Below are 25,924 nucleotides of genomic sequence, written 5' to 3' on the forward strand. Positions count from 1 at the left end.
CCATCCTATACCACCCCTGCTGCTGGGAGGAGGAAGTGCGCAAGACAAGAACACATCCAGACCCAGGGCCTGCTTCCGTGCCACCTTCCCCGTGACCTGTCACCTGCACGCTCTAGCTCCTGCCTCATGCCAAGCAGTCAACACTGCCAAGAGGTCCCCTGATTATGCCTCTGGAGGAGCTCTGAACTGGTGCCTTCCTTCACTGGTGCCGGAAGAGAGAGTAAGAGGGGTGAGCGAGAATGTGAGGACTTTCTCGGAGGCTGGCAGGTGCTCATCTTCCTCTAAGGGTTATTAAGAAGATAATTTTTCACCTGCAATCACCACATTAAATTCTGGTAACATATTTTCACAGGCTGCTCTACTATGATTAGTGAAAGATTTGATCTATGTTACACATTACTCACCCAGAAAGGGACAACATTCAAGTGAATGAAATAAATGAAGGCAGTGAAAAAAATGACAAAACAAAATATCCAAAGGGATTCATATGCCTGAATTTCCTATTAGTTGCTTTGGAAAATATTGCTGACGTAAAAAGAAGAGTCAGGGCCATGGGGAGCTCTGCTCGGTGGATTTTAGGCCACGCCCACCTTCTCCCCAGTTCTGGTTAGTCTCTGGCAAGGACAGCCTCAATCTAAGACAAGCCACAAAAAGTGAACCTGATGGTGAGACAGTCTGGGTGTGTGCTGAGGGAAGGGACCAACTGGGAAAGGACAAGAAACACCATGTACAGCTGTGGTGTCCAACACCTCTTCCTCTGAATTCCTATTGGTGTGTCACAGAGAAATGAGGAAAAAAGTTGATTTGTGATAACACTGCAGACCTATTGTAGACAAGGGAGGGCAGCGAGATTTATGCAAACACTGAACCCAGGGAAGGCCAGCACAACCAATTGAGGACCGACCCAACCCATCTGCCTGCAATACACAACAGCAGCCGAGTTGGCAGGGGAAGGGATGGATAATTGGGTGGAGGGAACGGGATAACAGAAAGCCTGGTAGAGATGTGTGTGTGTGAAGCTGGGTGAGAAAGCATGGATGCCAAAGGATGCCCATGTTCTACAGAGTCTTAAAAGTAGAGTCAGAGTCAGGAAAGTAGCGTATGAGGTCATTGATTAGGTCTTGGGGCTGGGGAGGGGGGTCCCTGGTTGTAAGGTGTATTGATCATCATGATGACTAAAAATCCTCAGGTCACAATGAGAAGTTAATTCTGATCCTCATCTGGGAAGGCCCTGCGGGAAGGTGGAAGCCTGGAGCAGCTCTGAGCCACTACTGCTGAAACACAAGTATTGGGGTGACCAGGGGCTCTCAGCCAGGTGTGGGAGAGTGGCTGCAGCTCTGCACAGCAAAGACAGGATGGACGGAGAGGCCCAGGGCAGACAGGCTTCAGGACACGAGCCACCTGGAGTAAGAGGGACAGCTGTAATGGCTTTGGAAATTACCATATGATCCCGAATCCTGGACAAGGTGTTGGAGTGGTGCTGGTGGAGAATGTCTTGCCTCATGGGACTAAGCTGGCCATAGGCCCACTGCCTGTACCAAGGCTGCAGTTCCTCAGACTTGGAGACATTCAGCACTCGCTAAATGGGAGTAAGAGTTCACTGTTCACTGAAAACTACCTTGACAACCAGGAAAAAAAGAGAATCTGATTGAATTAGTAGTGTTTTTTGTTAACATTACAAATAAATAAATGAGGTCAACTGAAGAAAGTAGCACGTGATATAACAAATTAAATGAATTTTCAAGTAATACAAATATAGGTTTTTTATGATGTATGTTCATGACTCATGTACATTAAGAACCTGTGATTTTATGTTTTGTTAAAGGGATGGACAGGCACTGTACACAAGTCCTCCCATCAGAGGAAGGATTTAGTGAGCAACTGCAGCTCTTTTCTCGAGGAGCCAAGCACTCAAGAGAATTCTAAACACGGGAGGGACAGCCAGGTTCAGTTGTCCAACCCTTTTATTTTATAAACAAGGAAACTGAGGTCCAAATAAGTTAGCAGACAATATTTATCATTTAATAACAACCTTTGTCATGGGTGTGAAACTGACTTCCATAAATAATATTGCACATATTTCAATAAGATATGTCATTTTTATAGACCATGTAGCGGTTAGATCATATAAATCTATGCTTGTATTTGAGAATCAGGGTTTCTAGTGAATGCTAAGAATTTGCTTTTTGTACAACCTGAACAGTTTATTGTATAACACTTCTAGAAAAAAAAAAAGAAAAGCATATTTAATTAGAATTTCAGAATGAAACCTTACAGAATCTGGGTCTTACTGAACCAAATCCTCTGTAAAACTCAACAGTCTTGTTATGCTTCTTATTTAAGTCTTCTTAAGCTAATTCTACTACGATGCTCTGTAAAGTATCTAGTGGTATCTGAGGACATTTACAGAAGTTGCAAAGCCTAAAGAAAAAACCTGAATCCTAACTAAATACCTATTATATACCTTCTTTTGCATAATTCATAATCGAAGTTTCAACACTTGAATAATAAAATTCTGATAATTCATTCTTGATAGTGACTGAGATTAAGTCTTAATAAGTCAAAACAGAAAACCCGTCCAGGTTGAAAACATAGAGTGCAGTAATCAGATCTGATAACTGAAGTCACTTCACAAACAACGCAGCCTGATGAGCCTGATGAGCCTGATGCACTGTCCACCCAGGGCAACTAGCAAGCACATCAAGGTAACACATCCGGAGTAAGCCACAACACCAACAATAGCACTCTGCCCACTCCTACCCCTAAATGTCAAGTATTTTGTCATATTAATACATGACATCCAGTGTCTGCTACTTGTGCAGGTCAATCTGTAGAACATTTGCATATAATCCAGTTAAAACTGTGAATTGATGGAATTGTAAACAGTAAAAGATAAGCTTATTATTGTAGCATCTAATATCGCTTACATTTTAAGAAGACAGCATGTAGCAGCAATGTAAAAATGCTCAGTAAACTACAGTACCAATGGACATCTATGTTCTATAGCAAACCAACATTCTTTAATATCTCTATATCATAGCGACATGAATAAGGAAGCTACTTTACCAATGACTTTTCATATTTCCAGTTTACTTTTCTCACCCAGTTTGACGGTATCCACACAGCTGATTTCTAAACTGGTAAGATTTGTATACAATGGCAAGTTTTCTTTCCATTCTCGTGTTCTTGGCTGGTACTTGCCTCTTAACAGCTCATATCTTGAATTCATGCTTTTTAGACCACTTAAGCACACTGTTGAGGATTTCCAATAAATGCTGGCAGCTAAAGACACACTTCTGCCTTCTTTCGTTTCCTTCCTCCCTGTTTCTCTCTTCTTTCCTTCTTCACTCACTCACCTGCACATAAACTCAGGCTACCTAACTGATCAGGGATGGGTGTTGCTCCAAAGGTGACACAATATGCAGGAGCCTAACTTTCTTTGCAGGGTGATGATGACAGTGTTCTAGGGGAGGTTTCCAGTTAACAGCTTCTTGTTCGAGAATCAGTACTTCCTCTTTCACAATGTTACTTGCAGTAGCTGATTGGAACGAACGTGTTCTTATTCCAGACAAGAGATGCGCTGTCCACATTTGCCTGGCCGTCACGTTCAGACACGTGAAATGAAGCCCAGGCCCAGGCTGGCTGGGATTTGGATGGTTTCCAGCGCGAGGGAGGATGGATTGAAGGGGAACGTGACAGGGAAGATGTGTTTAGCATCCATGAGCAGCTGAGGAGAGTCTTTCCTGTCCCGCAAACGCATCTGAGAAGATTAGGAGAGGAAAACGCCAAGAGACCATCAGTTCTCTGCATCTCAAAATTTCTAATGAAAGTTTCTCAACTGATACAGAAAAGTTATCACCTTTATTATAAAATTGCCTCATTTTCCCAACACATTATTATTAAAAAAAAAAACCTAAGCACTGTAAAATAGGTTTAAACAATATAATCCAAGATAGAAACATGTTTTCTTTCAATAAATTAATTGTAAAATGTCCATTCAAAGAACTGATTTGGTGAATCAAAGACAAGGAAAGCCATGGCATGCTTACCTGTATAGTACGAATGAATGACACGGAGACTCTTTCTTCAAACTCATTAACGGGAGTGTACAGATTCAACACTTTGACGATCTGTGAGGAAAGCAATGGTTAACATTTTTGGTATCTTATCAAGTGCACATTGGAAACCTACAATCTGAAAATGCAAAGGACCTGTTTTCTATTCTACCTGGGTGTGTGGTGTGGGGACAGGAACCAGCAGGAGCACAGCTACCCTTGCCATTCGAATTTTCACAGCAAGAATGTACTGGCATATATTTACATGGACTTGGAGAAACATCCAGAAGCACTCTCCCTCACACCCACCCAGTCCCCCAGAGCAGCAGCTGTGTTCAGTGGCCATCCAGCTGTTTCCTAGACATTCTAGGTTGAGTCACTTTAATATACATGGAGTTCACTCTTTTAATACTATTCTAAAATTTACTCTCTTCACATAAAAATATAGCTGGCCATTTAAAAAACAACAGGACTAAGTATCATTTCTTCTTTTCTGGTAACAATTGTATTTTGACAAAAGCTGTTATTATAAATGAATAACGACAAAGCCTTCTAAAGAAATGTTCTGGTTATAAGGGTACGGAGTTCTTTAAAAATGTCAAATTAGTTTATTTTGTAAAATTTTCAAAACTGTTTTCCAATGAAGATGAGTCTTTTCATAGACAAGAAGGAAGTATGGGACAGTAGGCCTGTTTATCAGGTCTCAGTGAGTCAGGGGTCAGCCCGCCATCAAAGGCAATCACTAGAACTCTGTGAAGTATGACTGCTTTATTAAATATAATTTGTTAAGTCAATGAATGATCATTTTATCTCACTCTACAAAATATATGTCTGCGGTAAAGTATATTAAAGTATATTCTTTTAGCGTCTGATAACAGAAAGATTCTCTATAGTCAGGCTATGCCCCAATACAGCCTTATTTTCTACTTGGCAGAAATGGTGGAAACCTTTCAAGTTATCATTCAGTAGCTTGTAATTTCTTTGTTCTTCACAAAAATCATGTAAATATGAATTTAGTAGTAAGAAGTTGTAAATGTAGAGGCCAGCACAATAGCTCAACTGGTTAATCCTTTGCTTTCAAGCACCAGCATCTCATATGGGCTCCAGTTTGTACCAGCTGTTCCACTTCTCATTTAGTTCTCTGGTTATTTCTGGGAAAGCAATAGAGTCTTGGGCCTTAAAATTAAATACATTTTAAACATTTAATAAAAAAATTTAAAAAGAAGAAACTGCAAATATTGACTCCAATTAATTACTGTGTTTTTTTTTGTAAGATGGATTTATTTTTTATTGGAAAGGCAGATTTACAGAGAACAGGAGAGACAGAGAGGAAGATCTTCTGTCTGTTGGTTCACTCCCCAAGTGGCCGCAATGACCAGAGCTGAGCAGATCTGAAGACAGGAGCCAGGAAATTCTTCCTAGTCTCCCATGTGGATGCAGGGTCCCATGGCTTTGGGCCATTCTCCACTGCTTTCCCAGGCCACAAGTAGGAGGCTGGATGAGAAGTGGAGCAGTAGGGACATGAACTGGCACCCATATGGGATCCTAGCAGTTGCAAGGCAAGGAGTTAGCCACTGAGCCACTGCGATGGGCCCCTAACTACTGAGTTTAATTGCATCGTATGAAAATGAAAATTCTTGTGTTATGAGATACCTGAAAGTGTTATATGATGAAAATGAAGAAAGTCCAAGCACTGGCAAAAGAAAATTAAAATAACTAAGAAAAAGCCAAATGGGCAGGTGCATGTCCATAGCTCATCTCATGCTGTTGCTGTTGAGCTCCAATGATCTCCTCGCCCTTTCATTTCCTTAAATCCGATGCCCAGGTACAGGGGACCTGCCCTGAACAGTCACCATCCTTCAACACTTTCTGTAGGCCTCTTAGCACAGAATTTGCTGAAACCTCCATGGTAATCAGCTGGATACAACTGCTTATCTGTCTTCCCTATTAAATAAAAACTCCTGAAAGGGATTTTCCTTACTTATTAAACTCTTTCCACCAGGAGTAAGTATGGTACCTGGAGATGGGTGCTTAATTAGCTATTTTTGAATTGAAGGAATGAAGGTAATCTATCTTTAAACAATCTAAAAAGAAAAAGTCAACCAGTGCCACAGGGCATGGGCAAGTATGCTGTGGCATGTAATACCCTGAGAGCACGGGCTGCTCCCCTCATATCTCCCTCAGCACCTGCAGGCATCCAACAAAGACTTACTGTGTGCTCAGACAACTGCTGTGGCCAGTACCAAAATGTATCAATTCCCGGTAAAAATCTCCTTTCTTCAACGTACATATACACATGAGAGGTCTTGAAAAAGCTCATGGAAAATGCATATTATGAAAACTCTGTGCATGACTTTCAAAATTCCTTTTTAACAAAATAAATGTATCTTTCAACTTTCTTTTCCCTACACTGTTTTTTAATGTTAGACACTCTTTTCTACCATAAGGAAAGTCAGCTCAGACACCACAGCAAGGACCAGACTTATCTGCTTCCCTAGAGCTCATCCTGGAGGAACGTTAAATGACTTCCTAACGGGGAAGGCCACATCACCTGTGCAGTGGTCAAAGCATTGCACATGGAACAAATGGCTTCTGCATCATCGTCTGTCTTCTTTTTCACTTGCAGGAGCTGAGCAGCCTGAATGAGAGGTTCCAGAGTTTCTTTGGCCCCGCTGTTCATCAGATTCTTGTCACGCAGCCATTCTTCCAGTTGACTGACATTGTACCTGTGCCAAGGGAGAGACAGCGATGGAGAGAAGTGGAAGAGAATGCAAATTTACTGCATGTCATCATAAATGTCATAATTTTGTGTGTGTGGCCTTGTCAGTTAAAATGACAGGCAGTATTTTCATTGCTTTTTAAAACTCTCACCAGCTGTGCTTAAAAAGTATCATTATAAATAGTCATGAGATTGAAAAATCATAATTATATAAGATTAAGTGACATGAGAATATAATTCTTATTAATGGAAATAAAAATGGAGTCAATATAGCAAAAGTTGTAGGACTTTCTAATAAACAGGAACATGACATGGCTTTGTCCCCCCTGAAAGCTGACCAGAAAATGAATTTCTCTCAGTTTCAGAGGTCGGCTCATTTTGCTGTGTGGACTTGATCAGCGTTTCAAATCCCTGTCTTCCTGATAGCAAATTCAAAACTGGGTAACTGAACGAACCGCCTCTCTCTCCCACCTCGTATAGTTTGTGCTCAGGCCTCTTTCCAAAGGGCAGAGGCTGGGCAATGGAGACAACGGATGTTCAAGGATAGACATTCAAGGACAGACAGTGGACGGTCAAGGACAAGTGGGAGCCCTTGGAAGAGACTGAGAAGCTCTACCAACCTTGAAGCGTCGGGAAGTAGCCGGCCAAGGGACAGTGGTTCTCAAACCAACACTGACACAATGAACACATGATGAGAACTTAGTAATCGGGCCAGGAGGAGCTGCGACTGTAACTCCACCCTCATAAGCAAAGCTAACGGAGAAAGAGTTCTGCAACCTGAATGGAAGATGTTTTCCACTACTGTCTTCCAATACAGTCTCCAATTTCAAGTTAATTACAGATGATTACATATGGCTTGGCATGAAAATATCTGGAAAGAACACTAAGGTTTCCTGTGATTGAGTACAAAGACTTTGGTAGGAGAAGCCCCTCTCCCCTTGGCAAATGTACCAGCTATTTAAAGGCAACTACTGTCCTCCTTCCCCCCAGAATTCGATCACAGTAAGGAGGTTGTGCTCAAGACCAGTAGGACATAAATGAGTGTGGCTTTTCTTAAAATACAGAGGGGACCTGTTTCAAATGTCAGTGAAAGATAAATTAGATCTTTCGTCATAGGTACAAAAAGCTTATTTTGCTAACAAATGTTTCTAAGATCCAACATTATAATATTTAGTATTTTCTTCTTGTACTCATGCACACACATACACACAGAGCAGGAAAAAGTCGTTAGTCTTCGTGTATTTTTGCATCATCTCTCTCCCTCAAATAAGTCAGCCTCACAGTGAAGCAAGGTTTCCCATCAAGCAATAAGAAGACCCTGCTGGCCAGGCAGAGCCAAGGAGATCTGCAGAAATCTGGTCAGGTAAGAGAGGGTGGCTCCCTGCCAGTTTGCTGCCTGTGGCTTGGCCACGTGGCACCAGATGTCAGGTGTGCGGACTGCAAACAAACCGTGGACTCTCCACAGCTGTCCCAGGGCTGGCCCTGGCTCACCTGATCTGCATGCCTTTACTCCAGGAGCACATGTCCTTTCGCAACAGGAGGTTGTTCAGGGTGATGGCCCCCACGATGTAGAACATCTGCTTGACCACCTGCTTGATCAGCTCTGGGTCCATGCCGTGTTGACACATGACTGAATGGAAGGAGTTGAGCTGCCGGAGAATTGAGTCCAGTGTGTAGGTGCCCTCGTCGGCGATACTGGAGGTTCGTTTTCTCAGCCCCGTGGGCTTCACACCAGACACACCCTGAATGGTTTCATGCTCCAGCATACCTGAGACTGCAGGAACATTTCAACTGTTAGAAGGCAAGGTTTACAAAGAACTTGTTTCCTGTGCACCTGTTCATGTGGGTGCCTATGGGCATGCATGGTACATGACTTCAGTTCAGGAAAAATGATCAGAGTATCAAAATAGAAGGAAAAGAAGTTTTACCAAAAAAGGGGCATCTGGATTTTAAACTTTAATGAAGGAATATTTTTGAATTGCAAAAGCTTATCATGAACTTAAGTAATCCTGAAAATATATTTTTAAACCTAAGAAGCCATGGCTTGGTGATAGCCCAAAGTGTGTGATGTTTTGGGGAGGTTTCTAAGAGAGTTAGGTAGCTGTCAGAGGTAGGATAAACAATAATATCCCAGACATTTCAGCTCCAAAGGTAAACAAACAGTGAGGAAGGCAGGACACTGGGAAGTGGTCATGTGGAAGACTACGGACAAGGCCAGAAGACCAAAGCCCCATCTGGGTCTCCTGTGTGGGTGCTCAGGGGCCCAAGCACGTGGACCATTTACTGCTGTCTTTCCAGGTGCATTACCTGGGAGCTGGATTAAAGTGGAACACCTGAAATTTGAATTGCAAATGGCTGCTTCCCCTGCTGTGTTACACTGTCAAGCCCAACTTAGACTGCTTTAAATTCATAATCTTTTAGGGGGCAGATGAATAATTACTGCTATCTTCTGTGGCTTTCACAGTCTTTCACATCTCTGACTAACTATGGGCCATGAGAGAAAAACAGTCTACTATGAGCTCACAGAGGGGAATGAAGTGGTAGAGTGTGAAAGATGCAGTGGGCAGGGAGAAAGGGCAGCCGGGAATACATCTAGCAGTCCGTTGATAATTTGCTTGAAATAATTATGTTTCCTAACTTAAAAAAACATTTAAAATAAAATCCATGCATTTGGGGTTGGTGAGGTGGCATTGCAAGGTAATCTCCCATGTGGTGCTGACATCCTATATGGGCACTAGTTTCGAGTCCTGGCTGTTCCACTTCCAATCCAGCTTTGCTTATGGCCTGGGAAAGCAGTGGAGGATGGTCCAAGGTCTTGGGCTCCTGCATGGGAGCCCTGGAGAAAGCTCCTGGATTTCCCAGCTTTGAGCAGGCTCAAGTCTGGTAAATACAGCCATTTGGGTATTATACCAGGAGATGAAAATCTTTCTCTCTCCCTCTCTGTAATAATAATTTTCAAGTAAAATGAATAAATCTTTAATCCCATACATTCAAAATTATCAGTCTGCAATTTATACCTGCCTCCTACTTCCTATGCCCACATACTACACATTCTCAAGGAATCGAGGTATCATAATATAGATGATAAACACTATGTGAGGACGTACATACAAATTATGAACTGCCTTTAATGGTTCCACAAGAACCATGAGATGTACAACTCAACATGCAATGCATGAGATGAACCTGTTCTTGTTGCCACAGTATCATCCTAGTCATTCACTGTGGCCTATTAGGCTAAGTGAAAGCCCTCCCCAGGCTCCACGGAAACCATCTGTCACAGTGTCCTAGTCCAGAGTTTAAAGGGTTCCTAAAAACTAGATCATGGCGCCCAGTGGTGTGGCCTAGTGGCTAAAATCCTTGCCTTGAACATGCCAGGATACCATATGGGCGCCGGTTCTATCCCGGCAGCTCCACTTCCTATCCAGCTCCCTGCTTGTGGCCTGGGAAAGCAATTGAGGATGGCCCAAAGCTTTGGGACCCTGCACCTGTGTGGGATACCCGGAAGAAGTTCCTGGATCCTGGCTTTGGATCAGTATAGCATTGGCCGTTGCGTTCACTTGGGGAGTGAATCATCGGACAGAAGATCTTCCTCTCTGTCTCTCCTCCTCTCTGTGTATCTGACTTTCCAGTAAATAATTAAATCTTTAAAAAAAAAAAAAACCAAAACTAGATCATGATGAGACCTCTTGCTGGATCTAAAACATCACTTGGTCACAGGGGAGATGCCCCAAGGACTGGGGAAGGAAACCAGATGCCAGTATTTGGATCCTGAGCAAGCAGTTAGCCAGGGCTGGGTTTCTGGGATCCCTTGATCCCAGTCAGGCTGCTACCCTTACTTCTTGCTTTGTACATGGATAAGTGCCCTGAAACGGGCCTCTGCTGGGCATCTGGCGATGGGCACGTGGCAGAGACAGGTGGGGATGCTCTGGCCTTACCAATCATGGGCTGCAGGATGTTCTCTAACACCCTCACAAGCTGCTGGTAGATCTGAATAGCCAAGTCACTGAGCACCTGCCGATACTCAGCCAAGTCGAAGTTGGTGAGGCAGTGTTCATTTTGGCGGGTTGTGTTGTGCTTCATAAAACCCTGGAATTGGAAAGCAGATGACATGAGACACCTCTCCCATCTCACCAGCTATCTCCAGTTTGGTCTCCATTTTCTCCTCTCCAGGGAGTTTATCCACCCCACCCCATGCCAGGATAGACATTCTTAAATGCTGTTGTGTGTTCCTTGGCTTCTATCTCTTCTATATTCAATGTCTGACTAGCTTCAAGATAGGTAAACATTGCAACCTAGTATCTAAGCTTTACTAATAGCCACAACAATGAGACCATTTGGGGTCATCCAGTAAAGAAAAAACGAAAGGAAGGGAAGGAGGGAAGGAGGGAAGGAGAGAAGGAAGGAAGGAAGGAAGGAGGGAAGGAGGGAAGGAAGGAAGGGGAAGAAAGAAAAAAGAAAGAAAGAAAAGAAAAGATGAGTGTTTTTATTATAAAACAGCAGGTTTACTGTCAAACACTAAATTGTCCAAAGTACTAATCTTGAAATTTCAGTTCATTAAGTATAAACACCGTGCCTAAAAGGGCAATGTACAATCTTCTTTAAATAGACTAATTACTACAGACTTGTAAACAAACAAGCACAACCCTCTTTCTTTCATTATATATTTCATGCTACCTACATTGTGAGTTTTAGTGAAAACTTTTAATAAAAGCTTTCAGAGGCTTTTCTGTTAACACGGAAAGCTAACTGCCAGGCAGGTGCTTATCGCAGGCGTTCTGCATTTTGACATGCTGCCTGCTTGACACTGCTTAATAAAGGCAACTGCTCACTTGATGGATTCTGCCCACAGATGAACATCTGCCTCCTTACAACCCACAATGTCTGAAAGTGGGGACTGACACAATGCAATTACGGTCTTCTAGGGGATTCTGGTCTCTCCATCACACCTTCTTAAGGATCGCGTCTTGCTCATTTTGCAGCTTCCAGCACTGGCCAGGCCAGCATTCTGCCACTGGGGGCTTGGAGAGTGGCACTGACCAGTATCACTGCTTGCCTTCCTGCAGGGCAGCGGCTCAGATCAGCAGACCGTACCCTCAGCTCTGCTCCTATGACCAACGGCACTTGGGAAAACTCACTAACTTCACTGAGCTGCCAGGTCCTTGTATGTAAGACTGAGTTATAATTCCTGCTGCATAGAGATGTAAAAATTAATACTATCATGCCCAGCAAGTGCTGCCTGATGTGTGACTAAGCAGCTCAAAATAGAAATTCATACATTACATATTCTGAAACATACATAAATCTATCAAACAACTAATCACTATGAACAAAAGCAATACAGAATCAAGAGAAATGATGTGATCTTGTATTTTTTTGGTAGTTGCGATACAGTAGCTGAAATTGCTACATTTCTTTTAATAGTCAACCTTCTGATATCAGTGTTTGAAAAGGCCACTTGAACATATTGACAAAAAGTCAGATTTCTAAGTGACTGTTTGTAGGCTGCTGCCTGTCGACTTGGGCTGTGCTGTCTCTCCGAGGGGAGACATCCCTACAGCTCCTCTGGGCGCTGTGTCAGAGGCATGAGTGCTCAACAAAGGGCCACGCCTCTAAGCTACCTCTGAATCTGTGCTTTAAAAATCCTCCTTAAAAAGGCCAGAGAAAATAGAGCTTGCTGGTTTCATAATCAGAGCTTTCTCACCTCTTCTCCGCTGTACTGTTTCAAGCAGTGCAAAAACCGGCATGTGTTAGAGAGCCAGAAGGAGACGGTTTCAAAATCATCACCTCTTTTCTGAAAGAGAGAACAGAAGTCTCAACCTTTTTCTCAGGGAAATGACGACTTGAAAAGGACTGCACAGACTCTAAAAGGCCCATTCTTCCTCCTGGCCGCTGTGAAGACTTCAGGTATAAACCACACGGTCATCTCTCCCCCATCAGTGCGAGCAGCTCTCAACACTGGCTCATGCGCTGTTAGTTGCTTTGTCATGCATCCATTCTCATTAGCAAAGTGTTCTACTCCGTTGATATTAACATAGCTGTCACTTTCAGCAGAAAAACTTCACCAAGACAAAGCTGACCCAAACTCACTCTTGAAGGAGTTAATGAAGGGAACAAGAAACAGATAAAACCACAGATGGGAACAGCAAACATTGTAATGAAGAATGAATCTGAGGCAAGGTAAAGCATCGTGCTCAGCACTCCGATCAGATGGCAAATACTGTAAACTGGAAGATAACATTTCTGAGCAGTGAGCAGAGATGACCAAGAAGTTTGTACTGAGCAGTGGTACAGCCTGCGGTAACCACTGGCCCCTTGGACGGGGGACAAAGGGGATGGAGACAACGCTCATTGCCTCGGAGAGACGCTGGGGTGGGGCATGTTTCCGGGGGGCCAAATGGCAGACCTACGGGAGCACCGGGCATCTGCGAGCTGGGCCACTGGCTTGTTGGGATTCCGGAATTCACAGCGCTACCAGTGTTCGCCTGAAGCTCGCCTACATGGCTGGATGCAGGAAAACCCCAAGTGGTCTACAGTTTATGCCGCAACAAGTGTCCAGCATGAGAGAGCTGGGTTTGAACTTAGAACTCTGTGTGTGTGTGTGTGAGAGAGACCTCCTATTGTAATAATGCTACATCACCACAAAACCCGGGCTCTCAAAGGTTTGGTTCCTTGGTAATGGTTAAGGTAGTGAAAACATGACAAACAATTCTTTTTTTGCATACATTAAATTCACTTCCTTAAGCAAATGCAAAACAGCTCTTAAATTTTTGAGACTATTTTCCCAGGGAGACTTTAAGAAAAAAAAAATCAGAGGCTATCCAATGTATTTTCAGGTGAAACTGGACAACTGCATTCATGTCTGACTCTTCTACTGGGTAACCATCTGAGACTTGGTTGTCATCTTGCAGCTTTAGGAAGGCTGTGGAAAGTAGATACAATTTTATCACACTTCCAAATATAGCAATCATCCTGTGGCTTCAGTAAAAATAGCCACGTCCCTTCCAACAATCCTGATCACAAGTGCGCCTAGTGGAGGCTCCGGCTGTGTTGACCAAGCCAAACAGACTAACAGACTGCGAGGCAGTGCTGGCCTGGGGAGGAGGACCAGTGAGGCCCTGGGCACTGTCTGCATCCTCAGAACAGCTCTGGCCCAGAACTGCTCACTGAGCCTGCATCAGAGGCAGTGCTTCATCAGGCTGATGAAAACCTAAAGAAGAGATTTCATTCCACAATTAATTCAGCATCTGTGCTCACAAGGAGGTTTCAATCTTTACTAAATTATGTTTAAAACAAATCCATTCTACAAACACAGTATCTTCTGGTATGAATGCTAAGGGTGCCCTCTATTCTCAATATAATAAAGAAATCCACATTACTTAAGGGTATTTACTTCTGGTCCAGCTCGGTAGCCTAATGACTAAAGTCCTCGCTTTGTACCCACCAGGATCCCATATGGGCACTGGTACGTGTCCCGGCAGCCCAGCTTCCCACGTAGTTCTCTGCCTTCGGCTTGGGAAAGCCCCAAAGCCTTGGGACCCTGTACCCACATGGACGACCCAAAAGAAACTCCTGGATCTTGGCTTTGGATCAGCACAGTTCTGGCCACTGCAGCCAGTTGGGGAGTGAATCAGCAGATTGAATTTCTTTGTCTCTCCTCCTCTCTGTATATCTGATTTTCCAATTTAAAAAGTTCTTTTAAAAAAAGTATTTATTTCTTTGGAAATTTTAAAAGAGTAAAACTGTTACCTTGGCACATTATGGTGTTTGTGGCTGGAGTTTTTCAAAAGGATATTTTTACTATGAACAAATCATATCTGGCCAAACTGGAATGTTAGTTGTATCTATCATAGGAGAAACAATTTATATGAACTCAAAACTATTTGCCGTCTCTGAATTACTACATAAAAATGAACTAAGAACTTACTCATATATGTCTTTGACTAAACTGCAGATCAAAAAAGCAGTTGCTAAAATCAAAACAGGGCCGCCAGACAAATACATTTCAATTTAAAACAAAGACATGAGACAAACACACATCACTATTACATGGCATCTAAAGGATATTACACTGTAGTACTCATTGCTTTTTATATTTCAATTTACTACAATAATTACTCCAAGTAGATAAATGTCTTCTAACAACCTAGATGAGGGTGAAAACTTCATGATTTGGTTGTTTCTTTGTGTTGATAGTTGTAAGAAGTAGCAAACTTCGTAGTTTAAGTACATTATGGCACTAATATACTAAAATGACATAAGCTATGTTCAGAAGATACTGATGAAGTTTTAAATATTAACTTTTTAGAAGCTCACAGCTTTTATAACCACTGTAGAGTGTAGGGTAACTGTACAATACTCCCTGAGAACCTGCATTTAGCAGAAGTCCTTCTCTTGCGGCTGGAGGAGGAAAGAGGAGTCAGAGCTTACTAGAGGGGAAATGGTACCAAGCTTGATGTGAATGCACTTAGTGACACAAAACTGCACACTTCAAAATGGCTAAAATGGCAAATTTTCTATTATGCATAATGGCTCTTCAAAAAGTTAATGGAAAATGCACATTATGAAAAAGCTACACTTGGACTTTTTGAAGCATCCCATTGCTTTATATCATAATTTTTAAAAATTCACTAAAGACATATTGGATTTTTTTGTAAGATAGCTTTAGGGGCTGGCACGTGGCAGAGTGGGCTAAGTGCCTGCCTGTCACGCTGGCATCCCACATGAGCGCAGTTTGCGTTGTAGTTGCTCCGCTTGTGATCCAGCTCTCTGCTAACGACCTGAGAAAGCAGTCAAATATTTCTTTCTGCCTATTCCTCTCTTTCTGTAACTCTGCCTTTGAAATAAGTAAATCTTAAGAATAAAAAAAAAAGATCATTTTATTTGAAAGGCAGAGAGACAGAAGGCGAGTTATTTTCCAACCACTGCTTCACTCACCAAATGTCTACAACAGCAAGGTTTGGTCCAGGCTCAAGCCAGGAAGCCAGGAGCTTCCTCCTGGCCTCCCACACGGCTGGCAGGGGCCTACGCGCTTGGGTCACCTTTTACTACTTTCCCTCGCTCGTTCACAAGAAGCCACATTAGAAGTGAGGCAGCCAGGACTCAAATTGTCTCTCCAACATGGAATGCCAATGTTGCAGATGGAGCACCACAATGCCAGATCCAGACCCCTCAGACTCGACCAAGTCCCCTCGGCATCCTCCTGAAAGTTCCTGGCATGGTAGACAAGTGGAAGGCAGAGCAGCCGGCTGGAGCACTTCGTCTTAGTTTCTCAAAGAAACACTGGAGTTAAAACGAAGCGTGAGGTTCGCTGTTTCTCTAGAGAGCCTGGAGGAGGATTATGCAAGGTGACTCATGATTGCTAAGTTATGCAGGGTTGCGTTCTGCTCGATTACATAATGCGGCTGCCCTTTCCAAGCCTTTCCTTTCTGTTCAGCATCTGCTTATTGCTTCTCACATGGAACCAGGCATTTTATGTAACAGTACAAATCATGACATGAGCTGAAGTACATGAGAATAAAAGTTTACAGAAAAATGTAATGTTTTAGCATTTTGAAATTATGAACTATGCATTACTGAATGTATTTATCATCTATTTTAACTTCAATATCCTTTTCCTTGCATGTATGCAATTCATGAAATACTTCTAATTTAGCTCTAAGTAAAATCTCAAGGCAGACATGAAGAAATCCAATTTACTCCACAAATAAATATAATTATATAAAAGTAATTTTGCTTATTTTCCAACCTGAGCCCTGTTTTGAAAGTAGGCATGTAAATACGTTGAAAAGAATGTTTCCTTCAAAGAAGGTTTTAAGTTAAGACTGGACAGTAGGGGCTGACATTTGACCTGGTGGTTAAAATGCTATGTGTTACTCCTGCACCCTGTGTCTATGCCTGATTATAGCTGCCTGCTAGTACAGACCCGGGGAGGCAGCAGGCGATGGCTCAAGGACTTAGATGCATGACACTGATGTGGGAGAGCAGGGCTGAGTTCTAGGCTCCTGGCTTCAGTCTGGCTCAGCCCCAGGATTTCAGGAGTAAGTCAGCAGATAGAAGGTCTCTGCTTTAAAAAATTAAAAAAAAGACTAAACAGTGTTTAGAATTAGCACCAACAACACAGCTCAAGTCTAAGGTAGTAACATTTCTCTGGGCAGGTTCTGTCATTAACACTTATCCTGAGAATTCTGCTCAATATGCACTGACCTTCAGCACTTTCTTGATGCTGTTAATTGTTGATGTTAGCAAAGACCTTACTTTCTGATCATCATTTAAGTAGTCAGCATGTCTGACACACATGAACAGGATATATGCTGGCAAGCCCGGAATCAAATTAACTGCTACGCCACGAGGTTTCAGTTCTGGGAAAGAAAAAAAAAAAGGAAAAATCACCTTTTACAATACTGGAAGTCTCTGTGGGGAATGCATTGTGAGCTACAAAAGTATAGTTGTTGTGGAACAGTAATTCAGGGTAAGTAGAACATATAAAAAGGGCATTTTGATGCTTCCTGAAGCGGAGAGATTTTTGAGTGTGGGGACATGTTTGCACAATGAAAACGCCCAGGTTTCCTTGCTGCCCTGTTTTCCTTGAACTCCAGTCTCATGTTTCAGGTGCCTTCCTTATGTGCATCTCTGCTTGGGCACATCCAACTGAGCCTCTCCCAAACCAAATTCTTCAGTTCCCATGGAATCTGCTTTTCTGAGAGCTCTCCCTATCTCAGTCAAGGGTGGCTCCAGTAGTCCAGTTTCTCAATCTTTGGTTCCTTTCTTTTTCTTCTACCACATGTTGAATCCAACAATGGATCCATCTATAAAATACAGCCAGAATCCAACCACCTGCTGCCTGCTCTAGCCAGGATGCTCACTGAGATCGCCATCAACTTCTGCTGCTGCAGCTTCCTAACAGGCCCCTCTCCCCAGCAGCAGTCCTTTCTCCACACAACAACCACAGGTCAATCTTTGGCTGTCAATTGCTGTCATGTGGTTCTGAGAGTCCTCTGAGAGGCTTTTTTTTGGCTCTCATTTATAACATCAGAAACCTTCCGCCTGGTCTTTGTGATCTGTCTCACTGTCTCTCCCACGCCCAGCTCCCCAGCTCACTCTAGTCAAATGGCTCTCCTTCTTTCTCAGGTAACAGCATGACTTGTTCCTTTACTTGCTAGGCTTCTGTCCAATGATCAACTTATCAAACAAAACCCCAAGAATGTCAACCAGGTGTAACTGTCCATCACACTGCTGTCACCTAGACATCTGGAGAGGAATGCTTATGCACAGGCTGGAAGCCAGAATTTTTAGGTTTTCAGCTCATCCTTTCCAGGTGTGTCTTTTCTCTCAGCACCTAGTGCCACCCCCTAAAGAGGCTCCTTGCAGAAGCAGGGGGCCCATTCAACCTCCGCTGAGCTCAGGCTGTTCTGAACTGCTTCTGCCACTCCCTCCTCCTGGTCCTGTGCTTTCCTTCCTCAGCTAAATCTTTTCCTTAATTCTTTTGTTTCTTCCCCATGGCTGAGCTGATATCTGCAATTTACTTAGTTGAAAATCTTTTAAGGAAAGTAAGGGAAAATAGACATTCAGGAGGCAAAATGGCCTAGAACAGGGTGTGTTTGGGGTATCCTTTAAAGCTTCAGAAAAGTGCTAGTCCTAGTACCTACCCTTTTCCCCGTAGACACTGAGATTTAATCCTTTTGGTATTGGGGGGAGACATTAGCACTTCTCAAAGCCTTACAGGAGACCCTAAGAAGCAGTAGGACTGAGGAGTCCGACCTCAGGCATCCTTACACGAGTGCCTTCACTTCAGCTAAGGTAGCACACTGGGACGGGGCCACTACTGGGCCACCACATAGCAGCGCCTTCTGGTGATTGAAGAGCTTAGGTGCTGACTGAGTAGGGTTTTCTATCATTGACACATACATAAGGAAGACCTCTTCTCCCACGCAGAAAATACTTGCCCAGAATCAGATTCTTCACAAGTTTCTGCTCATCCTCCTTCTTGTACTCCAGCATTCCTTGGAAGTCCTTTTCTTTCCTGGGAATGTTGACAGGACGGATGGGCTCATCAATGATCTGTCCTGGAGATATGTTCTCCATCTGGCCCACTTCACGAGAAACCAAAAAGGAGAAGAAAAGGTTTTCCAGAGAAAAAAGATGAGAGGGAGGCCTGATCCCATGACTTTAAGTGATCTTTATGAGAACAGAAGCCGTTGTCTTGGTTGTGCTTGTCCCCTCTTAAAGCATTTTATTCTACTAAAATTAGGTGGCTGGATGGCAAAATTATGTCACTCTAACAACCACCGGTCACTGATTACTATTAACATTAAACAAACTTACCTGATATAAACCTGATAAAGTTTATATTTATAATGAGGCTTATTTTATAATAAGATTAAATGTCCCAAAGCATGCAGTATAACGGTAGCTAATCTATATGAATCACAAATGATATTTAGACTTGAGCTCTATGAATCACATCATTAAAGGCAAATTTTTTACTTTAAATGTATCATTAGTCAGTGCAAATCACACCAAGATTGATAGAATAACAGTGTTTCCTTGTACTAATTAATGTGAAAATATTTCATAAGGCAAAGACCTAATCTCTCCTGACATTCCTTAAACCCACGAGCAGAGAAAACAATCTTATTTTAATATGACGTCTTAAATATTGCTGATTGTTTGTCTTTAACGGAATGACAAAATTCTGAGTGTGAATTTATAATCAGTAAAGTACAATCACCAGATAATAACCCTTTTAGTTGTTAAAAACAGCCACTATTGCAGAGACAACAGCTAGGAAAGAGTAGTGCTAAGAGCAAAAAAAAAAAAAAAGAAATAAAAGTGTTCACTTTCATCTCAAAATTAAAAACTGAATGGGAATTACAGGGAAGAAAGTCAGGGGATCCTGAGTTGCCACAGTAATTGTGCAGGTAAATGCTAGGAAACAGGCATGTTATCCTTCTATTTACAGGAAGGGGGCGCAATTAAGAAATCTATTTCAGAGCAGATTAAGATTTCTGATTGCTGACAAACAGAAGGCAGGTCAATGCAAAAACATTAGAAAGATTTAATGTGGCTGGCTGCATGAGGCATCAGCAATGCTTCCTTGTGTCACTCTGGACAGCTTCCTGTGTTAGTTCTGAGAAGCCTGTTGCATAGGAGGATGTTATCACGGAGAACAGGAATACCTGCTGATGGATGCTGTTGCTTACAAGGCACGGAGCCTGAGCACACACCGTCCACCTTGTGCTGCAGCCTCACACACGGGACTATCGGTGCTGAAAACCTGGCTTAGGTGAGGCCACCACCATCCGTCCACGCTAGGATATCTACAGAGTGATCAGATGGTGATTGGACACATCAGGGCTATGGCCAGCTCTAACAGTCTTGACATGCCTACGCATGGTGCACCCTGAAAGCCTGGGACTAACTGTGCAATACATGCTTTTCTGCAAAAGATTGGGAGACTTAAATAGTTTTGCATTTATTACTATTGGAGTCAACTTAAATCAAGTGCAATGAGGACCACTGCAGCAGATATTGGTCTACACAGCACATGGGCCTGTTCCTGTGAGCGGAGCAATCAAACTCCTGCCACTATAAGCCACAAAAAAAGAGGAGAAACTGGGAGGAGACAAATCTACAAAATTAGGTTTCTCATTATATGCACATGTTTGGACTCCATGTAACCAAAAGAAGACTAGAATATTTTTTTCCTTAAAAGATTTAAATGTTTCTTCGAAAAGCAGAGTGAGAGACAGAGGAAGAGAGCGAGAACGCTTTCATTTGCTGGTTCACATCTCATATCAAACAAGTACGAGAGCCAAGTCTGGACCAGGCCGAAGCCAGGATTCAGGAATTCCTCAGCCTCCCACGTAGAGGATGGGCCCAGGCACCAGGGTCATCTTCCATCATCTCCCTGAGCACATCAGCAAGGGGGGGCTGGATGGGAAGTGGGGCGTCAGGAACTTAGAGGGCATGCTGCATCGCAGCTGGAGGATAAACTTGTTGTACCACAGTGCCGGCTTCCCAAAGAGGAGGTTTCAAACCTACCAAATTTACCAAATTTAAGATGCTATTGCTTGTAAGTACATACCTTTCATACAACACTATCAAAGGGAAAATGCTACCAACGAAACTATAGCCTATCACTTGTAAAATATACTCTAATTTCAGCGATGCACCTCAGGATTTATGAAACATGGTGAATATTTTTTTGCTCAGAGAGCTCATTAAAAAGAAACAACTTGAGTTTCCTTTTACAAAATTTCTAGCAAATATATTTTTCATTCTGTATAAAATGGAGAGACAAAATTTACGACATGCTCAGGAAAAACTTTCTACCTCTGCATTTTCCCTAGAGACTTAAGTCTCTATACAAACTGAGAAGAAATACAGATGTCAGCTCAACAGAATCCTGGTTTGTTTTCCAAAATCACCCACTAATGGAAGTGTCACTTCAACGTAGCATCAAGGAAGTATAGACCTTGAAAGAGATGAGGCAAGTCCATGCTCTGGCTTTCAAAAGCTCAGGGAACCTTGGCAGCTGCTATGAACTGAAACCTTCTGCACAGCACAACAGAGTTAAGAGGTGGAGCATCAGAGGTAGGTGACAAGGCTTTGCAGGCTCTGGCCTCACAACGGGGCGAGTGCATCAGAAAACAGCAAGGGAACTAGCTCATCCTGTTACCTCTAGGTGACTTATGTGACATGGACCTTTATTTTTTGGGGAATAAAGATGCTGACCTGTCCTAGCCCTTCTATTTATCCTGCTGTATCTGTGTTACAGAGAAAGTACTGGCAATTTTATACACTAAAGTGCACAGTGGCCAGCCTCTCATCTTGGAGGCAGAGATGAGGCTCTTAGCAGGTACTGACTCTCTCGGGCCCTCAAGGTTGACTGTCCATTCTCCTGAATGTTGAGAGAGAAACTTCTGTTCTTCATGCACTGCCCAGTGTCAGGCACCTGGCTATGGCAGTACACGTGAGCTGAGTCACTGGTCAAAGTCTGGTAGTCCATCTTACAGACACCTTTGCAGGAAACCTGAAACAATCCATGTTCCTATTTTCTAGGCTCTTAATAGACTTGAAGGGAGAATACTCCCGAACCTTTTTGTCCTGAAAAAATAAAACATACTAGAAAGATGTTTTTAAAATGTCCTTTGCTTACTTTCTTCACCAGGAAGATACTGATCTTAGTTTAACTGAGCAGATAAAAACTGCTCATTAGGATTATTAGAGAAATCCTGTTGGAAAACAGGACACAAAGGAGAGATTGGTGCCCTTGGAAGGACACTGGGTTCTGGTCCTGCCATCTAACTTATTTGCCATCTAATTTATTGAGGTCCTGCATAAGTCATGTATGACTTTTTTTTTTGCTCTTATAAAACACAACTAACTGATTTCTAGAATTTCTTCCCTGTCTAAATGTCTTGCCTATGAGAACTCTTGCACAGCACCCACTCCTGGGTTAAAATTCAAGCACACAGCAGAGCAAATTTTGAAACACTCTCCATTTAGATCTACCATTTCTGCTAAAAATTACACAAGTGTATGTTGGAATTTTTTAACAAGTTTTTGTTAGCTTCCAAAAAAAGTTTCCCTAATTAAATGTAGTCTACAGGAGGATCCAAGGATCATGTTATTTTAAAGCAAAAGATTTTATGTGTGTTGCAATATACTTAAACAACAGCACAAGAAAACTTCTAGCTGTTAGAAGGTGCTTTGTTGTACAAAGTTGCCAGTATTTTTTGTATACCCTAGAGACAACAGGACAAAGAGAAGTGTTAGAACAGATTGGCATCTTTATTTTTTAGAAATAAAGGCAGGGAGCAGAGATAGTACCCTCTGCAAGTGCCTACATCACATAAATGGGTGAAATTGAAAGAGGTTTCAATTGTGAAACTCACAATCATGTATGGAAGGATTATCATAGGAGGGACACTGTACTAGGTGCTGTGAAAATGCAGGGAAGTGAGAGGTGGTTTCCACACTTGGGAAGCTCAGAACCTTAATAACAGTAATTCAAACAAAACTCACAAAAGATGGGAGTCACACTGGCATAGAGAGGGCAGAACTCCAAGATTTGGGTGATCAGGAAAGCTCGCTCTTAAGGACAATATGTGACTTCGGTCTCAAAGAATATGCAAGCTTTGGATAGGAAAAGCAGGGAGACCGAAGAGCAGAGGAGGAGAGGAGAGGAGATTGTTAACCATGGCACAATCTCCTGAACACCCCCAGTGATGGGGAACCTTCAAGCCAAAGAAAAATTATGCAGAATAACGGGGAGTGAATAAAACAGGCTGCTGTGCTTTGTAGGAATCCATCTGGTCAAGGTGATACAGTTCACGGGAGACTGAACGTAATTCAACAGAGCACCTCTAAGATCTCAGGAGCAGCAGATAAAGCATTACTGGAATGAACTTAGAATCTGCCATTAGTCCTGTTCATAGTGAGGTCACTGACACCTGTAACTGTGCCCAGCTTATAGTGAAAACTCCACAAAGACTGAATGAGTAAACACTAATTCCCAAGATGATACAATGACAACTAATATTTAATGGTTTAGCAAGGAGTTTTCTCAACATATATAAATCTGAGATGTTTAAAATATATTATTGCTTTATAATCATAACCCGTGTGTTACTTATGTCTCTTTCCATGTTGTTCTGTGAGCTCTTTGAGAACACAAACTGTGTGTCATCATCACTAATACTACCTGTGACACTAGTGACTAAGGTATATATAACATCCACTATTTGTCAGGAACTATTCTAAATGTATTTTATATGCCACTGCATTTAATCTTTATATGGAATGTCAGATATAACCGTCATTCCCATTTAACAAATGGGAGAATTGAGGAATACAGTTATTGAGTTGCTTGTCCAACATCTTAAAATTAATCAGAAGAGGCAGGATTTCAACCCAAATTAGACTAGTTCTAGGACTCATACTGTTAACACTATATAGGCTTATGATAGTGCCTGGCATACAGGATATACCCATTAGATATTTACTGAATGAATTCTCTCTCTTGGTAGATTATTGTTACCATGAAAAGAATTTCTTTTCCACAGTGGTCACACTTACTGAAACCTATTTAATCATATCTAATATATTTGCATGCAAACTTCTGTGAGGCCAGTAATATCACAGAACAAAATTAAGAATCAGAAACTGTCATGAAAACATATATAAATACCTTCTAGTTCACCAATTTTTTTGGCAAACACTTTCAGTTGTTTTTTCAATTTCCGAACAGTCTTATCCTGTTTTTCAAGTTGTTCCATCAAGTCCTAGAGATTAAAATGAGACATATGACAGATCAAAATAGGTTTTCTGAAATGCACCAAGGGAAAGCAGACACAACATCACAGAAGTAATACTGTTAGTTTTACATAAAAGCTCCAGAAAAGCTTGTTGGTGGAGCCACCACCTGGCTAAAATTGTCAGGCGTGGGAAATGTAGCTACAATAAAAGCCGAATGTTAAATATACCACGAAGTAAATCCCTTACAGGATGATGGACAGCAGGTTCTCTGTGGAGGCTTTTCTAGCAGGCTCCATGTGGGGCAAACAACAGGATACTTATAAAACTTATTGCCTTTTCCCCAGGAGAATGGCTTCTTTTATTTTTAAGAAGATTTTATTTATTTGAAAGGCAGAGTTAGATAGAAAGTAAGAGAGAGAAGAGGAAGAAAAGTGAGAGAGAGAAATCTATTGATTCACTCCCGAAATGGTTACCATGGCTGGAATCAGGCCAGGAGGCCAGAGTTCCATCAGGGTCTCCCATGTGGATGGCAGGGCCCCGAGTACTGGAGCCACCTGCTGTGGCTTTCCCAAGTGCATCAACAAGGAGCTAGATCAGAAGAGAGCAGCTGATACTTTGACAGGTGTTTATATGGGATGTTGGCATCGCAAGAGTAGCTTAACCTGATGTGCCACAATGTCAGCCTGAAATGATTTTTTTCCCTGAAGGTGGACTAGGCAAAACCAAATTCTGATGAAGGCACAAAATGTATGGGGACACTGAAGGGGGACTGGCCTTTGGTGGAGACCAACACTCTATGTGTGAAGGCCTCTGAGACCTTTCTTGGGAGGCTCTGACTTCCTGAAGCCCCAGAAAAGTTAAGCAGTTTGAGACACTAACAAGTTGAAAAATAGTAATGAAGAACAGCAGCAGTCTGCTGTCTTAGCAGGTGGCATGAAACACCCATAAAATTTTGTTGGTGATAAAACTATGTATACATAGAACAAAGAGTGTAATTAGGACTGCTTCACACCAAAGAGGGAAAAAAAGCAGTATTTGGAAAGGGTTGAAAAAAAAACCCCTCTGGTGATGATTGGCTGTCTGATTAATAAAGGGTTCCCTGAAATGTTTAAGACTCAGTCGTTAAGATGAAGATGGACAAGGGCAGACTGAGAAAGGACCTGGAAGAGAGAGGAGCCAGTGATATCTGTGGTTGTTATGCAGGTTGTAGAAAAAGAACATGCCTACAAATATAAATTTTCACTCTCCATTTCAGAGAGTGAAAATGGGGGAAGTGGTGAACTGAGCAGCTTGGATTCATCTCACATTTTGCTTCCATCACACTGTAAGTGGTGTTAATAACAAACTGAACGTGGCCACAGACACAGGACGCTGACAAGGTGACACCAAGGGCACAGCCGTGGGGAGAAACAGGCTTTGTGCAAGTGCTTGGGGAGCAGCAGCAGCAGCGTGCTCTTCAGTTACAAAGGGCTAGAAGGAGCGAGAGACAATTGGCAAGCTCTGTGGTTTTACATACAATCATCCGTTTGTAAAGTGAAATCCGATATGACTGATACTTCTTAGGGTCATCTGCATATAATTCCTCAAAATACTGAAAAAACAGGCACAATGGATGTTTGTTGTTTTTTTTTTCCCCAGTCTTTGAGGGGAATGCCACCTCTCAGTGAAATCAATTTGACAATAGTTCAAAACAACAATATGGAAACTGCATACATCCTAAAGGCTCTCCTCTGCCCAGCAGAGGTGATCCGGACTACATGCACAGACATTCTTGGCATGAGCACGGGGAGCAGGCCGAGGCCAGGAGGCAATCCGTGAGCAGGGAACCAAGCTGTGCACACTGCCCGGAGATGGCTGCCTTTTTGTTCCCAGCCTCCCGTGTACAATG

General features: G+C 42.4%; 1 protein-coding gene across 1 annotated transcript in view; it reads right to left on the minus strand.

Moving 5' to 3' along the window:
- Nucleotides 1-1,951: 1,951 nt before the first annotated feature.
- Nucleotides 1,952-25,924, minus strand: part of MYO5A (myosin VA) — a 174,619-nt gene continuing 150,646 nt past the window's right edge. The window contains exons 33-42 of the mRNA XM_040969826.1: nt 25,553-25,627; nt 23,969-24,062; nt 18,720-18,866; nt 16,981-17,135; nt 12,479-12,568; nt 10,713-10,863; nt 8,266-8,548; nt 6,607-6,781; nt 4,050-4,130; nt 1,952-3,760 (exon numbers count right to left, since the gene is read on the minus strand). Of these exons, the coding sequence (XP_040825760.1) occupies nt 3,608-3,760; nt 4,050-4,130; nt 6,607-6,781; nt 8,266-8,548; nt 10,713-10,863; nt 12,479-12,568; nt 16,981-17,135; nt 18,720-18,866; nt 23,969-24,062; nt 25,553-25,627 (1,404 nt within the window). The 3' untranslated portion in view covers nt 1,952-3,607. The remainder of the gene's footprint in view (nt 3,761-4,049; nt 4,131-6,606; nt 6,782-8,265; nt 8,549-10,712; nt 10,864-12,478; nt 12,569-16,980; nt 17,136-18,719; nt 18,867-23,968; nt 24,063-25,552; nt 25,628-25,924) is intronic.

The sequence above is a fragment of the Ochotona curzoniae genome, unplaced genomic scaffold (assembly GCF_017591425.1).
Source record: "Ochotona curzoniae isolate NIBS_2020 unplaced genomic scaffold, NIBS_Ocur_1.0 scaffold_4701, whole genome shotgun sequence".
Taxonomy (NCBI): Eukaryota; Metazoa; Chordata; class Mammalia; order Lagomorpha; family Ochotonidae; genus Ochotona; species Ochotona curzoniae.